Source organism: Oncorhynchus tshawytscha, linkage group LG10 (assembly GCF_018296145.1).
Source record: "Oncorhynchus tshawytscha isolate Ot180627B linkage group LG10, Otsh_v2.0, whole genome shotgun sequence".
Classification (NCBI taxonomy): domain Eukaryota; kingdom Metazoa; phylum Chordata; class Actinopteri; order Salmoniformes; family Salmonidae; genus Oncorhynchus; species Oncorhynchus tshawytscha.
This window is the reverse complement of record NC_056438.1, coordinates 8,127,146-8,144,538: the sequence shown is the minus strand read 5'-3', so window position 1 is coordinate 8,144,538 and position 17,393 is coordinate 8,127,146. Positions and strand designations below refer to the sequence as shown.

Below are 17,393 nucleotides of genomic sequence, written 5' to 3'. Positions count from 1 at the left end.
AATAGACACAGACCACTACCCCTTGTCTTACCGGAGGCAGTTGTTCTGTCTTGACGATGCAGCGTAAACCCACCAGCTGTTATTGACAAATAGACACAGACCACTACCCCTTGTCTTACCGGAGGCAGCTGTTATTGACAAATAGACACAGACCACTACCCCTTGTCTTACCGGAGGCAGCTGTTCTGTCTTGACGATGCAGCATAAACCCGCCAGCTGTTATTGACAAATAGACACAGACCACTACCCCTTGTCTTACCGGAGGCAGCTGTTCTGTCTTGACGATGCAGCATAAACCCGCCAGCTGTTATTGACAAATAGACACAGACCACTACCCCTTGTCTTACCGGAGGCAGTTGTTCTGTCTTGACGATGCAGCATAAACCCGCCAGCTGTTATTGACAAATAGACACAGACCACTACCCCTTGTCTTACCGGAGGCAGCTGTTCTGTCTTGACGATGCAGCATAAACCCGCCAGCTGTTATTGACAAATAGACACAGACCACTACCCCTTGTCTTACCGGAGGCAGCTGTTCTGTCTTGACGATGCAGCGTAAACCCGCCAGCTGTTATTGACAAATAGACACAGACCACTACCCCTTGTCTTACCGGAGGCAGCTGTTATTGACAAATAGACACAGACCACTACCCCTTGTCTTACCGGAGGCAGCTGTTATTGACAAATAGACACAGACCACTACCCCTTGTCTTACCGGAGGCAGCTGTTATTGACAAATAGACACAGACCACTACCCCTTGTCTTACCGGAGGCAGCTGTTCTGTCTTGACGATGCAGCATAAACCCGCCAGCTGTTATTGACAAATAGACACAGACCACTACCCCTTGTCTTACCGGAGGCAGCTGTTCTGTCTTGACGATGCAGCATAAACCCGCCAGCTGTTATTGACAAATAGACACAGACCACTACCCCTTGTCTTACCGGAGGCAGTTGTTCTGTCTTGACGATGCAGCATAAACCCGCCAGCTGTTATTGACAAATAGACACAGACCACTACCCCTTGTCTTACCGGAGGCAGCTGTTCTGTCTTGACGATGCAGCATAAACCCGCCAGCTGTTATTGACAAATAGACACAGACCACTACCCCTTGTCTTACCGGAGGCAGCTGTTCTGTCTTGACGATGCAGCGTAAACCCGCCAGCTGTTATTGACAAATAGACACAGACCACTACCCCTTGTCTTACCGGAGGCAGCTGTTATTGACAAATAGACACAGACCACTACCCCTTGTCTTACCGGAGGCAGCTGTTATTGACAAATAGACACAGACCACTACCCCTTGTCTTACCGGAGGCAGCTGTTATTGACAAATAGACACAGACCACTACCCCTTGTCTTACCGGAGGCAGCTGTTCTGTCTTGACGATGCAGCATAAACCCGCCAGCTGTTATTGACAAATAGACACAGACCACTACCCCTTGTCTTACCGGAGGCAGCTGTTCTGTCTTGACGATGCAGCATAAACCCGCCAGCTGTTATTGACAAATAGACACAGACCACTACCCCTTGTCTTACCGGAGGCAGTTGTTCTGTCTTGACGATGCAGCATAAACCCGCCAGCTGTTATTGACAAATAGACACAGACCACTACCCCTTGTCTTACCGGAGGCAGCTGTTCTGTCTTGACGATGCAGCATAAACCCGCCAGCTGTTATTGACAAATAGACACAGACCACTACCCCTTGTCTTACCGGAGGCAGCTGTTCTGTCTTGACGATGCAGCATAAACCCGCCAGCTGTTATTGACAAATAGACACAGACCACTACCCCTTGTCTTACCGGAGGCAGTTGTTCTGTCTTGACGATGCAGCATAAACCCGCCAGCTGTTATTGACAAATAGACACAGACCACTACCCTTGTCTTACCGGAGGCAGCTGTTCTGTCTTGACGATGCAGCGTAAACCCACCAGCTGTTATTGACAAATAGACACAGACCACTACCTCTTGTCTTACCAGAGGCTGCTGTTCTGTCCTGCTGATAGAGTGTAAAACCCACCAGCTGTATGTTATTCATGTCGTCTTTCAGCCACGACTCGGTGAAACATAAGATATTACAGTTTCTAATGTCCCGTTGGTAGGACAGTCTTGGTCAGAGCTCATCCAGTTCATTATACAGTGATTGCACGTTGGCTAATAGTACAGACGGTAGAGGTGGGATTCTTACAAGGCATCCCGACCTACGCCCCCTATATATCTCTGTCTCTTCTTCATGTGATTGGCTAATAGTACAGAAGGTAGAGGTGGGTTACCCACAAACCCAGCCAGCTGTATCTCCGTATCTTCTTCATGTGATTGGCTAATAGTACAGAACGTAGAGGTGGGTTACCCACAAACCCAGCCAGCTGTATCTCCGTATCTTCTTCATGTGATTGGCTAATAGTACAGACGGTAGAGGTGGGTTACCCACAAACCCAGCCAGCTGTATCACCGTATCGTCTTCATGTGAATGACAGGGATTTGGGCCTTGTCCGGTGTCTGAAGTAAATCCTTCGCATCCGACTCGTTAAAGAAATCTTTGTTCAGTACGAGGGGAGTAATCGCTTCTCTGATAACTGGAAGCTCTTTTTGTTCATCAGAGACGGTGGCAGAAACGTTGTGTACAAACTAAGTTACAAATAACGCAACAACAACAACAAAAACACACACAATAGGTTAGGTGCCCGTAAATAGGCTTCGGCGACATTATCATTAGGGGAGCAATTAGGGCTAAGTGCCTTGCTCAAGGGCGCATCGACAGATTTGTCATGTAGTCGGCTCGGGGATTCGAACCAGCAACTGCTAGGCTTCCTGCCGCACACACACCAGTGTGCTTTAGAGCAAGCAGGGATGTTACTGACCTGCCCAGGTACCTATGACCCCTACATGACCCCTACGTGACCCCAGTGGGCTCAACATGTGGTATGTTGTCATGGTGGTGATATTTACGTTCAGACGGGTGAATAAACGATCTGTTCTATTCTGTCCTCTGATCCAGGTCGGCACTGGGACGGTGCTAAGCTCTGCCAGTGTCCTCTCTGCAAAGAGACCTTTAAGAAGCGTCCGGACCTTCAGATTAACCGGACCCTCAGAGAGATCACAGAGCAGTTCAAGGCCATGTCCGGGGCATCTCGGTTGGGCAGCGGGACGTGGAGAGGTGTCCTGGGGGCTGGAGGTGAGGTATCTTAAATATAGATATTTTAGGGAATGTTATAGGTTTAAAGACAGATTATTTTACGGTAGATACTACAGACAGACAGACAGACAGACAGACAGACAGACAGACAGACAGACAGACAGACAGACAGACAGACAGACAGACAGACAGACAGACAGACAGACAGACAGACAGACAGACAGACAGACAGACAGACAGACAGACAGACAGACAGACAGACAGACAGACAGACAGACAGACAGATAGATAGATACTGTATGTAGATAGATATTACATAGAAAGTGAGTGGGGGAATAGGGTATGGAAGGCACTACCATTAGACCAGCCCCCGGCATGGAGGTGTGCTGTTCTTGATAATACTGTACGTTATTGTATTTATGTACTGTATGTTTCTATTAATCTAGGAGGAGGAGGAGGAGGAGGAGGAGGGGGAGAGGACAGAGACCATCAGGATCCCAGCACCATAGAGAGGGAGTGGATGGACACTAAGGTGGGTTGGAGGGAGGGAGGGAGGGAGGGAGGTGGAGAGGGAGAGAGGGAGGAGGGAGGGAGGGAGGGAGGGAGGGAGGGAGGGAGGGAGGGAGGGAGGGAGGGAGGGAGGGAGGGAGGGAGGGAGGGAGGGAGGGGGAGGGGGGGAGAGGACAGAGACCATCAGGATCCCAGCACCATAGAGAGGGAGTGGATGGACACTAAGGTGGGTTGGAGGGAGGGAGGTGGAGAGGGAGAGAGGGAGGGAGGGAGGGAGGTGGAGAGGGAGAGAGGGAGGGAGGGAGGTGGAGAGGGAGAGAGGGAGGGAGGGAGGTGGAGAGGGAGGGAGGGAGGGAGGGAGGGAGGGAGGGAGGGAGGGAGGGAGGGAGGGAGGGAGGGAGGGAGGGAGGGAGGGAGGGAGGGAGGGAGGGAGGGAAAGATATAGAGGTGTGGAGGGAGAGAGATATAGAGGTAGAGAGGGAGAGAGAGAGAGAGAGAGAGAGAGAGAGAGAGATAGAGGTAGATAGGGAGAGAGAGATAGATATAGAGGTAGATAGGGAGAGAGAGATTAGATATAGAGGTAGAGAGAGAGAGATATAGAGGTAGATAAGGAGAGAGATGCTTCAAAGAGGTGAGGTTTTACCTGATCCATGTTCTAGTGTCTGTCTAATCAGAGGTAAGGTGTTATAGATGGTACCCGGTATCCAGGTGTCTTTCTAATCAGAGGTAGTGTGTTATAGATGGTACCAGGTATCCAGGTGTCTGTCTAATCAGAGGTAAGGTGTTATAGATGGTACCAGGTATCCAGGTGTCTGTCTAATCAGAGGTAAGGTGTTATAGATGGTACCAGGTATCCAGGTGTCTGTCTAATCAGAGGTAAGGTGTTATAGATGGTACGGGTCATGTAGAAGGTGTCTGCCCCAAAGACCCAGTACAGCATCAAGTGGTGAGGGGACTGCAGGATACGTTTTGGCAAGTATTGGGTTCTTTTGTGTTTGTAGATGTATTCAAGCATTGTTTCTCCTCCTCTCACTTCTATGCGTGCATGTGTGTGTGTGTGTGTGTGTGTGTGTGTGTGTACCAGACCCAGCTACATATGTCCGAGGCAGAGATCCATCAGCTGATTCTACAGAGACAGAGGAAGATGGAGGAGATAATGTCATCACTGGCTCAACTACAGGTGACCTTTAACCCCTGACCCTAAACCCTGGGGATGGACGTTGACCTTTAACCCCTGACCCTAAACCCTGGGGATGGACGTTGACCTTTAACCCCTGACCCTAAACCCTGGGGATGGACGTTGACCTTTAGCCCCAACCCTTAACCCTGGGGATGGACATTGACCTTTAGGCCCTAACCCTAACCCTGGGGATGGACGTTGACCTTTAGCCCCTAACCCTTAACCCTGGGGATGGACGTTGACCTTTAGCCCCTAACCCTTAACCCTGGGGATGGACGTTGACCTTTAACCCTGACCCTAAACCCTGGGGATGGACGTTGACCTTTAACCCCTGACCCTAAACCCTGGGGATGGACGTTGACCTTTAGCCCCTAACCCTTAACCCTGGGGATGGACGTTGACCTTTAGCCCCTAACCCTTAACCCTGGGGATGGACGTTGACCTTTAGCCCCTAACCCTAACCCTGGGGATGGACATTGACCTTTAGGCCCTAACCCTTAACCCTGGGGATGGACGTTGACCTTTAGCCCCTAACCCTTAACCCTGGGGATGGACGTTGACCTTTAGCCCCTAACCCTTAACCCTGGGGATGGCCGTTGACCTTTAGCCCCTAACCCTAACCCTGGGGATGGACGTTGACCTTTAGCCCCTAACCCTTAACCCTGAGGATGGACGTTGACCTTTAGCCCCTAACCCTTAACCCTGGGGATGGACGTTGACCTTTAGCCCCTAACCCTTAACCCTGGGGATGGACGTTGACCTTTAGCCCCTAACCCTTAACCCTGGGGATGGACGTTGACCTTTAGCCCATAACCCTTAACCCTGGGGATGGACGTTGACCTTTAGCCCCTAACCCTTAACCCTGGGGATGGGTTACCACAGCACATAACTTAAACGATGTAACTGAACCCTGAACGTTTACCCTCAACCCTCTCTATGGGCTCTCTTTTCGGCGTTGAGGTGGCGCTCTTTGTCAAACGCACTTTAGTTTTCCATTTTGTCACGTAAAAACAAACATTTTCCAGCCTACCATTCTAACATCAGCCCTGCGCTCAGATGGGAAGGCTGGAAATATTTGATACGCGTCCTTAAAATGTTTATCCAAAGTGCTAATTTCAGGCTGGTAGGGATATTTAAGATCAACCCAAAGCTGGTTTTAGCAGTAAAGCAGCCTATCCAGCCGTGACACTCACTGCCCAAATGGAACAACAGTAATGTGCTTTTGTCGCATGTATACTTGAGAAACATGAAACAGTGATGTCCCCCCCATTTCGTTTTATTTGACCTCAACAACAAGCCTCTTAAAGAAGGCTGTTTTTCAATGTGATCAAGTTGTCAAGACCGTTGATCAAGTGTTTGACTCGTGAGACCGCTTGGAAAGCAATCTTATTCACCAAAGCTTCATTAAAATAGAGAGTTTGAGAGGGACCAAACAGTGATCTATTTAATCTATTTATTATAGACAGACCTCCATTATTGTGGCCATGCTTTGGACGTGAATAAAACCAGTGCATTTGGGAAAGTATTCAGACCCCTTGATTTTTTACACATTTTGTTACATTACAGACTTATTCTAAACTGGGTTAAATAGCTTTTTCCCTTCAATCTACACACAATGCCCCCATAATGACATCACAATACCCCATAATGACATCACAATACCCCATAATTTTTAAATTTATTTAAGTCAGTTAAGAAAAAAATTCTTATTTTCAATGACAGCCTAGGAACTGTGGGTTAACTGCCTGTTCAGGGGCAGAACAACAGATTTGTACCTTATCAGCTCAGGATTTGATCTAGCAACCTTTTGGTTACTAGTCCTACGCTTTAACCACTAGGCTACATCACAATACCCCATAATGATGAAGCAAAAACTGTTTTTTTAACTGAAATATCACATTTACATAAGTATTCAGATCCTTTACTCAGTACTTTGTTGAAGCACCTTTGGCAGTGATTACAGCCTCAAGTCTTCTTTGGTATGATGCTACAAGCTTGGCACACCTGTATTTGGAGAGTTTCTCCCATTCTTCTCTGCAGATCCACTCAGCTCTGTCAGGTTGAATAGGGAGCGTCACTGCACAGCGATTTTCAGGTCTCTCCAGAGATGTTCTGAAGTCCGGGCTCTGGCTGGGCATCTCAAGGGCATTAGGAGACTTGTCCCGAAGCCACGCCTGCGTTGTCTTGGATGTGTGCTTAGGGTCATTGTCCTGTTGGAAGGTGAACCTTCACCCCAGTGCTCTGGAGCAGGTTTTCATCAAGGATCTCTCTGTTCATCTTTCCCTCGATCCTGACTAGTCTCCCAGTCCCTGCCGCAGAAAAACTCCCCACAGCATGATGCTGCCACCACCATGCTTCACCGTAGGGATGGTGCCAGGTTTCCTCCAGACGTGACGCTTGGCATTCAGGCCAAAGAGTTCAATCGTAGTTTCATCAGAACGGAGAACCTTGTTTCTCATGGTCTGAGAGTCCTTTAGATGTCTTTCTGGCAAACTCCAAGAGGGCTGTCATGTGCTTTTTACTGAGGAGTGGCTTCCGTCTGGCCACTCTACCATAAAGGCCTGATTGGTGGAGTGCTGCAGAGTTGGTTGTCCTTCTGGAAGGTTCTCCCATCTCCACAGAGGAACTCGGGAGCTCTGTCAGAGTGACCATCGGGTTCTTCGCCACCTCCCTGACCAAGGCCCTTCTCCCCCGATTGCTCAGTTTGGCCGGGGGGCTAGCTCTAGGAAGAGTCTTGGTGGTTCCAAACTTCTTCCATTTATTGTTCTTAACTGACTTGCCTAGTTAAATAAAGGTTCAATTTTTTTTTTTAAAGAACGATGGAGGCCACTGTGTTCTTGGGGATCTTCAATGCTGCAGAAATGTTTTTTGTACCCTTCCCCAGATCTGTGCCTCGACACAATCCTGTCTCGGAGCTCTACGGACAATTCCATCGTCCTAATGGCTTGGTTTTTGCTCTGATATGCACTGTGGGACCTTATATAGACAGGTGTGTGCCTTCCCAAATCATGTCCAATCAATTGAATTTACCACAGGTGGACTCCAGTCAAGTTGTAGAAACATCTCAAGGATGATCAATGGAAAAAGGATGCACCTGAGCTCAATTTCGAGTCTCATAGCAAAGGGTCTGAATACTTAAATAAATAATGTATTTGTGTTTAAAAATGTAAAACATCTGTTTTCGCTTTGTCATTATTGGGTTTTGTGTGTAGAAGGAAAACCTATAATTTAATCCATTTCAGAATAAGGCTGTAACGTAACAAAATGTGGAAAAAGGGAAGGGGTCTGAATACTTCCCGAAGAAGCTGTAGGCTAATCCAAATCCCTAATAAAACAAGAGATGAGAACCTCGGTGAATACCGGTGAACCTCATATTTAGAAGTTATTTTCCTGTAAAAAAAGTGTTTTCCATTTCATTTAAAAAAAACAACAACAACAACCTAGCCCTCCATAGGCTACCCTATTGAAAGAACAACAACAACAACCTAGCCCTCCGTAGGCTACCCTATTGAAAAACAACAACAACAACCTAGCCCCTCCGTAGGCTACCCTATTGAAAAAACAACAACAACAACCCAGCCCCTCCGTAGGCTACCCTATTGAAAAAACAACAACAACAACCTAGCCCTCCGTAGGCTACCCTATTGAAAAACAACAACAACAACCTAGCCCTCCGTAGGCTACCCTATTGAAAAAACAACAACAACAACCTAGCCCTCCGTAGGCTACCCTATTGAAAAAACAACAACAACAACCTAGCCCTCCGTAGGCTACCCTATTGAAAAACAACAACAACAACCTAGCCCTCCGTAGGCTACCCTATTGAAAAAACAACAACAACAACCTAGCCCTCCATAGGCTACCCTATTGAAAAAACAACAACAACAACCTAGCCCTCCGTAGGCTACCCTATTGAAAGAACAACAACAACAACCTAGCCCTCCGTAGGCTACCCTATTGAAAAAACAACAACAACAACCTAGCCCTCCGTAGGCTACCCTATTGAAAAAACAACAACAACAACCTAGCCCTCCGTAGGCTACCCTATTGAAAAAACAACAACAACAACCTAGCCCTCCGTAGGCTACCCTATTGAAAAAACAACAACAACAACCTAGCCCTCCGTAGGCTACCCTATTGAAAAAAACAACAACAACAACCTAGCCCTCCGTAGGCTACCCTATTGAAAAAACAACAACAACAACCTAGCCCTCCGTAGGCTACCCTATTGAAAAAACAACAACAACAACCTAGCCCTCCGTAGGCTACCCTATTGAAAAAATAACAACAACAACCTAGCCCTCCGTAGGCTACCCTATTGAAAAAACAACAACAACAACCTAGCCCTCCGTAGGCTACCCTATTGAAAAAACAACAACAACAACCTAGCCCTCCGTAGGCTACACTTACCCTAGGCCAACTATAATGAAGGCTGATTCAAAAGCAATGCGTCGTGTCTTTTTTATCGTGGAGATTTTATGATATCATTACATTTCCCATTTTACAGATCGCATTCACACTTCTCCAGCAGTTGTATTGTATGCAGATATTCTCCCCATAAAATCATTTTAAAGTTTGGTTTTAATAAAATTAAATGAAAAACAAGCCATCTTTAATTTTTTTATATATATTTTTGTATTTTTTATAAAATTATTTTTTTTAAACATTTTTTAAAACATTTTTTAACAATAAATTGGGGAGCTGTAACGGTTTTCTTCTGGTGAAAGAGAGGCGGACCAAAATGCAGCGTGGTTAGTTTTGTGCATCTTTAATAAAGATGAAAGTACAACAATCTACAAAACAAGAACCGTGAAAAAAACCAAAACAGTCCTATCTGGTGCCACAAACACAAAGACAGGAACAATCACCCACAAAACCCAACACAAAACAGGCTACCTAAATATGGTTCTCAATCAGAGACAATGACTAACACCTGCCTCTGATTGAGAACCATATCAGGCCAAACATAGAAATAGACAAACCAAACACACAACATAGAATGCCCACCCAGCTCACGTCCTGACCAACACTAAAACAAGGAAAACACACAAGAACGATGGTCAGAACGTGACAGGAGCAGTATAACAGTGAGTTGACGTTCTCTTCCTATCGGATCATTCTCCAGCTACTGTAAAAAGTTTGAATGTACAATAAACAAAACTCCGTAGTCTACGTTGTTTTAATATTATATGCCCACGGAAAGAAATGATAGAGCCTGTCATTTATTTATTATTTATTTATTAGTACGTATTTAGATATAGCCTATTGCTTTGTTTTGTTTACAATTTGATGCGGATGATTTCCTCTCTTCTCAGTGAATGTAATCTTGCTTATTGACAGCGTTTGGCGTGTCCACGCTCAGCCATAATGCAGTTTACAGTAGTCCTAGACACCCTATATCAGTGAGACAGCTATAATGCAGTTTACAGTAGTCCTAGCCCCTATATCAGTGAGACAGCCATAATGCAGTTTACAGTAGTCCTAGACACCCAATATCAGTGAGATAGCCATAATGCAGTTTACAGTAGTCTTAGACACCCAATATCAGTGAGACAGCTATAATGCAGTTTACAGTAGTCCTAGACACCCAATATCAGTGAGACAGCTATAATGCAGTTTACAGTAGTCCTAGACACCCAATATCAGTGAGACAGCTATAATGCAGTTTACAGTAGTCCTAGCCCTTATATCAGTGAGATAGCTATAATCCAGTTTACAGTAGTCCTAGACACCCTATATCAGTGAGACAGCTATAATGCAGTTTACAGTAGTCCTAGCCCCTATATCAGTGAGACAGCCATAATGCAGTTTACAGTAGTCCTAGCCCCTATATCAGTGAGACAGCCATAATGCAGTTTACAGTAGTCCTAGACACCCAATATCAGTGAGATAGCCATAATGCAGTTTACAGTAGTCCTAGTCCCTATATCAGTGAGACAGCTATAATGCAGTTTACAGTAGTCCTAGCCCCTATATCAGTGAGACAGCTATGTTTATATTTACAGTAGTCCTAGCCCCTATATCAGTGAGACAGCTATGTTTATATTTACAGTAGTCCTAGTCCCTATATCAGTGAGACAGCCATAATGCAGTTTACAGTAGTCCTAGTCCCTATATCAGTGAGACAGCTATGTTTATATTTACAGTAGTCCTAGTCCCTATATCAGTGAGACAGCTATGTTTATATTTACAGTAATCCTAGCCCCTATATCAGTGAGATAGCTATGTTTATATTTACAGTAGTCCTAGTCCCTATATCAGTGAGACAGCCATAATGCAGTTTACTAGCCCCTATATCAGTGAGACAGCCATAATGCAGTTTACAGTAGCCCTAGCCCCTATATCAGTGAGACAGCCATAATGCAGTTTACAGTAGTCCTAGCCCCTAAATCAGTGAGATAGCTATGTTTATATTTCATCACGGAAGCCATACAATTACTGTGAACAATGTAGACTGCAAACAGGTTGACCAATGCGCTAGGTTTGTTAAAAATAGAGCCCTAAAACTAACACACGCTCTCACTCCCTTCCCCAGCTTTCAGTGGAACGTGAGGCGGCAGGCGTTATGTGTGTGTTCAGTGCGTTGGTGTGCGCGGTTGAGAGGTCGCAGGCTGAGCTCATGGAGGTGATTGAGATCAGTAGGCGGTTGGCAGAGCACCAGGCGGACGATGTGATTCGTCAGCTAGAACAGGAAGTGAATGAGCTCAGGAAGAGAAGCCACGCCCTCTCCCAGCTGGCCCAATCAGACGACTACGTTCATTGTAAAAAGGTGAGAGGATAGGGGGAGGGAAACGAATACACGTTTTAAGAACAAGATGGTCGTATTCCAGACTACATTGTAGATGTTGGATTACATCAATCAACAGTTGCACGCTATGTTATCTACTGCAGTATCATATAATCACCACGTCATCTACTGCAGTATCATATAATCACCACGTCATCTACTGCAGTATCATATAATCACCACGTCATCTACTGCAGTATCATATAATCACCACGTCATCTACTGCAGTATCATATAATCACCACGTCATCTACTGCAGTATCATATATTCACCACGTCATCTACTGCAGTATCATATAATCATCACCACGTCATCTACTGCAATCACGTCATCTACTGCAGTATCATATAATCACCTCATCTACTGCAGTATCATATAATCACCACGTCATCTACTGCAGTATCATATAATCACCACGTCATCTACTGCAGTATCATATAATCACCACGTCATCTACTGCAGTATCATATAATCACCACGTCATCTACTGCAGTATCATATAATCACCATCTACTGCAGTATCATATAATCACCACGTCATCTACTGCAGTATCATATAATCACCACGTCATCTACTGCAGTATCATATAATCACCACGTCATCTACTGCAGTATCATATAATCACTACTGCAGTATCATATAATCACCACGTCATCTACTGCAGTATCATATAATCTATCTACTGCAGTATCATATAATCACCTACGTCATCTACTCATCTACTGCAGTATCATATAATCACCACGTCATCTACTGCAGTCATCTACTGCAGTATAATCACCATGTCATCTACTGCAGTATCATATAATCACCACGTCATCTACTGCAGTATCATATAATCACCACGTCATCTACTGCAGTATCATATAATCACCACGTCATCTACTGCAGTATCATATAATCACCACGTCATCTACTGCAGTATCATATAATCACCACGTCATCTACTGCAGTATCATATAATCACCACGTCATCTACTGCAGTATCATATAATCACCTACTGTCATCTACTGCAGTATCTGCATATCAATAATCACCACGTCATCTACTGCAGTATCATATAATCACCACGTCATCTACTGCAGTATCATATAATCACCACGTCATCTACTGCAGTATCATATAATCACCACGTCATCTACTGCAGTATCATATAATCACCACGTCATCTACTGCAGTATCATATAATCACCACGTCATCTATCTACTGCAGTATCATATAATCACCACGTCATCTACTGCAGTATCATATAATCACCACGTCATCTACTGCAGTATCATATAATCACCACGTCATCTACTGCAGTATCATATAATCACCACGTCATCTACTGCAGTATCATATAATCACCACGTCATCTACTGCAGTATCATATAATCACCACGTCATCTACTGTATCATATAATCACCACGTCATCTACTGCAGTATCATATAATCACCATGTCATCTACTGCAGTATCATATAATCACCACGTCATCTACTGCAGTATCATATAATCACCACGTCATCTACTGCAGTATCATATAATCACCACGTCATCTACTGCAGTATCATATAATCACCACGTCATCTACTGCAGTATCATATAATCACCACGTCATCTACTGCAGTATCATATAATCACCATCATCATCTACTGCAGTATCATATAATCACCACGTCATCTACTGCAGTATCATATAATCACCACGTCATCTACTGCAGTATCATATAATCACCACGTCATCTACTGCAGTATCATATAATCATCTACCAGTATCATATCATCTCTACTGCAGTATCATATAATCATCTACTGCAGTATCATATAATCATCTACTGCAGTATCATATAATCACCACGTCATCTACTGCAGTATCATATAATCACCACGTCATCTACTGCAGTATCATATAATCACCACGTCATCTACTGCAGTATCATATAATCACCACGTCATCTACTGCAGTATCATATAATCACCACGTCATCTACTGCAGTATCATATAATCACCACGTCATCTACTGCAGTATCATATAATCACCACGTCATCTACTGCAGTATCATATAATCACCACGTCATCTACTGCAGTATCATATAATCACCACGTCATCTACTGCAGTATCATATAATCACCATGTCATCTACTGCAGTATCATATAATCACCACGTCATCTACTGCAGTATCATATAATCACCACGTCATCTACTGCAGTATCATATAATCACCACGTCATCTACTGCAGTATCATATAATCACCACGTCATCTACTGCAGTATCATATAATCACCACGTCATCTACTGCAGTATCATATAATCACCATGTCATCTACTGCAGTATCATATAATCACCACGTCATCTACTATCATATAATATCATATAATCACCACGTCATCTACTGCAGTATCTACTGCATATCATATAATCACCAAGTCATCTACTGCAGTATCATATAATCACCACGTCATCTACTGCAGTATCATATAATCACCACGTCATCTACTGCAGTATCATATAATCACCACATCATCTACTGCAGTATCATATAATCACTATGTCATCTACTGCAGTATCATATATTTACCTACTGCACTATCATATAATCACCATGTCATCTACTGCAGTATCATATAATCATCTACTGCAGTATCATATAATCACAACGTCATCTACTGCAGTATCATATAATCACCACGTCATCTACTGCAGTATCATATAATCACCACGTCATCTACTGCAGTATCATATAATCACCATGTCATCTACTGCAGTATCATATAATCACCACGTCATCTACTGCAGTATCATATAATCACCACGTCATCTACTGCAGTATCATATAATCACCATGTCATCTACTGCAGTATCATATAATCACCTACTGCAGTATCATATAATCACCATGTCATCTACTGCAGTATCATATAATCACCATGTCATCTACTGCAGTATCATATAATCACCATGTCATCTACTGCAGTATCATATAATCACCACGTCATGCAGTATCATATAATCACCACGTCATCTACTGCAGTATCATATAATCACCACGTCATCTACTGCAGTATCATATAATCACCACGTCATCTACTGCAGTATCATATAATCACCACGTCATCTACTGCAGTATCATATAATCACCATGTCATCTACTGCAGTATCATATAATCACCACGTCATCTACTGCAGTATCATATAATCACCACGTCATCTACTGCAGTATCATATAATCACCATCATCTACTGCAGTATCATATAATCACCACGTCATCTACTGCAGTATCATATAATCACCACGTCATCTACTGCAGTATCATATAATCACCACGTCATCTACTGCAGTATCATACTGCAGTATCATATAATCACCACGTCATCTACTGCAGTATCATATAATCACCACGTCATCTACTGCAGTATCATATAATCACCACGTCATCTACTGCAGTATCATATAATCACCACGTCATCTACTGCAGTATCATATAATCACCACGTCATCTACTGTCATCTACTGCAGTATCATATAATCACCATGTCATCTATCTATCTGCAGTATCTACTATATCATATAATCACCACGTCATCTACTGCAGTATCATATAATCACCATCTACTGCAGTATCATCTACTGCAGTATCATATAATCACCACGTCATCTACTGCAGTATCATATAATCACCACGTCATCTACTGCAGTATCATATAATCACCACGTCATCTACTGCAGTATCATATAATCACCACGTCATCTACTGCAGTATCATCACCACGTCATCTACTGCAGTATCATATAATCACCATGTCATCTACTGCAGTATCATATAATCACCACGTCATCTACTGCATCTACTGTATCATATAATCACCACGTCATCTACTGCAGTATCATATAATCACCACGTCATCTACTGCAGTATCATATAATCACCACGTCATCTACTGCAGTATCATATAATCACCACGTCATCTACTGCAGTATCATATAATCACCACGTCATCTACTGCAGTATCATATAATCACCACGTCATCTACTGCAGTATCATATAATCACCACGTCATCTACTGCAGTATCATATAATCACCACGTCATCTACTGCAGTATCATATAATCACCACGTCATCTACTGCAGTATCATATAATCACCATCTACTGTCATCTACTACTGCAGTATCATATAATCACCACGTCATCTACTGCAGTATCATATAATCACCATCATCTACTGCAGTCATCTACTGCAGTATCATATAATCACCATGTCATCTACTGCAGTATCATCACCACGTATCTACTGCAGTATCATATAATCACCACGTCATCTATCATATAATCACCATGTCATCTACTGTATCATATAATCACCACGTCATCTACTGCAGTATCATATAATCACCACGTCATCTACTGCAGTATCATATAATCACCACGTCATCTACTGCAGTATCATATAATCACCATCTACTGCAGTATCATATAATCACCATGTCATCTACTGCAGTATCATATAATCACCACGTCATCTACTGCAGTATCATATAATCACCACGTCATCTACTGCAGTATCATATAATCACCACGTCATCTACTGCAGTATCATATAATCACCACGTCATCTACTGCAGTATCATATAATCACCACGTCATCTACTGCAGTATCATATAATCACCACGTCATCTACTGCATCTACTGTATCATATAATCACCACGTCATCTACTGCAGTATCATATAATCACACCTACTGCAGTATCATATAATCTACATCTACTGCAGTATCATATAATCACCACGTCATCTACTGCAGTATCATATAATCACCACATGTCATCTACTGCAGTATCATATAATCACCACGTCATCTACTGCAGTATCATATAATCACCATGTCATCTACTGCAGTATCATATAATCACCAATCTACTGCAGTATCATATAATCACTACTGCAGTATCATATAATCACCACGTCATCTACTGCAGTATCATATAATCACCACGTCATCTACTGCAGTATCATATAATCACCACGTCATCTACTGCAGTATCATATAATCACCACGTCACTGCAGTATCATATAATCACCACGTCTACTGCAGTATCATATAATCACCACGTCATCTACTGCAGTATCATATAATCACCACGTCATCTACTGCAGTATCATATAATCACCATGCAGTATCATATAATCACCACGTCATCTACTGCAGTATCATATAATCACCATGCAGTATCATATAATCACCACGTCATCTACTGCAGTATCATATAATCACCATGTCATCTACTGCAGTATCATATAATCACCATGTCATCTGCAGTATCTATAATCAGTATCATATATCTACTCATCATATAATCACCACGTCATCTACTGCAGTATCATATAATCACCACGTCATCTACTGCAGTATCATATAATCACCATGTCATCTACTGCAGTATCATATAATCACCACGTCATCTACTGCAGTATCATATAATCACCACGTCATCTACTGCAGTATCATATAATCACCACGTCATCTACTGCAGTATCATATAATCACCACGTCATCTACTGCAGTATCATATAATCACCACGTCATCTACTGCAGTATCATATAATCACCACGTCATCTACTGCAGTATCATATAATCACCACGTCATCTACTGCAGTATCATATAATCACCACGTCATCTACTCATATAATCATATAATCACCACGTCATCTACTGCAGTATCATATAATCACCACGCAGTATCATCTACTGCAGTATCATATAATCACCACGTCATCTA

General features: G+C 43.3%; 2 protein-coding genes across 5 annotated transcripts in view; one reads left to right on the top strand and one right to left on the bottom strand.

The window, feature by feature from the left end:
• Positions 1-17,393, bottom strand: part of LOC112259691 (gastrula zinc finger protein XlCGF57.1) — a 1,127,091-nt gene that overhangs the window by 314,563 nt on the left and 795,135 nt on the right. The window lies entirely within an intron of this gene.
• Positions 1-17,393, top strand: part of LOC112237955 (E3 ubiquitin-protein ligase TRIM39) — a 39,990-nt gene that overhangs the window by 5,714 nt on the left and 16,883 nt on the right. For all 4 annotated transcript variants that reach the window (XR_006084428.1, XM_042329407.1, XM_042329408.1 and 1 more), the window contains 4 exons: positions 3,000-3,176; positions 3,584-3,669; positions 4,732-4,827; positions 11,363-11,596. Coding sequence is in view for 3 of the 4 variants with exons in the window: in XM_042329407.1 (XP_042185341.1) it covers positions 3,000-3,176; positions 3,584-3,669; positions 4,732-4,827; positions 11,363-11,596 (593 nt within the window). In the remaining variant the exon portion in view is untranslated. The remainder of the gene's footprint in view (positions 1-2,999; positions 3,177-3,583; positions 3,670-4,731; positions 4,828-11,362; positions 11,597-17,393) is intronic.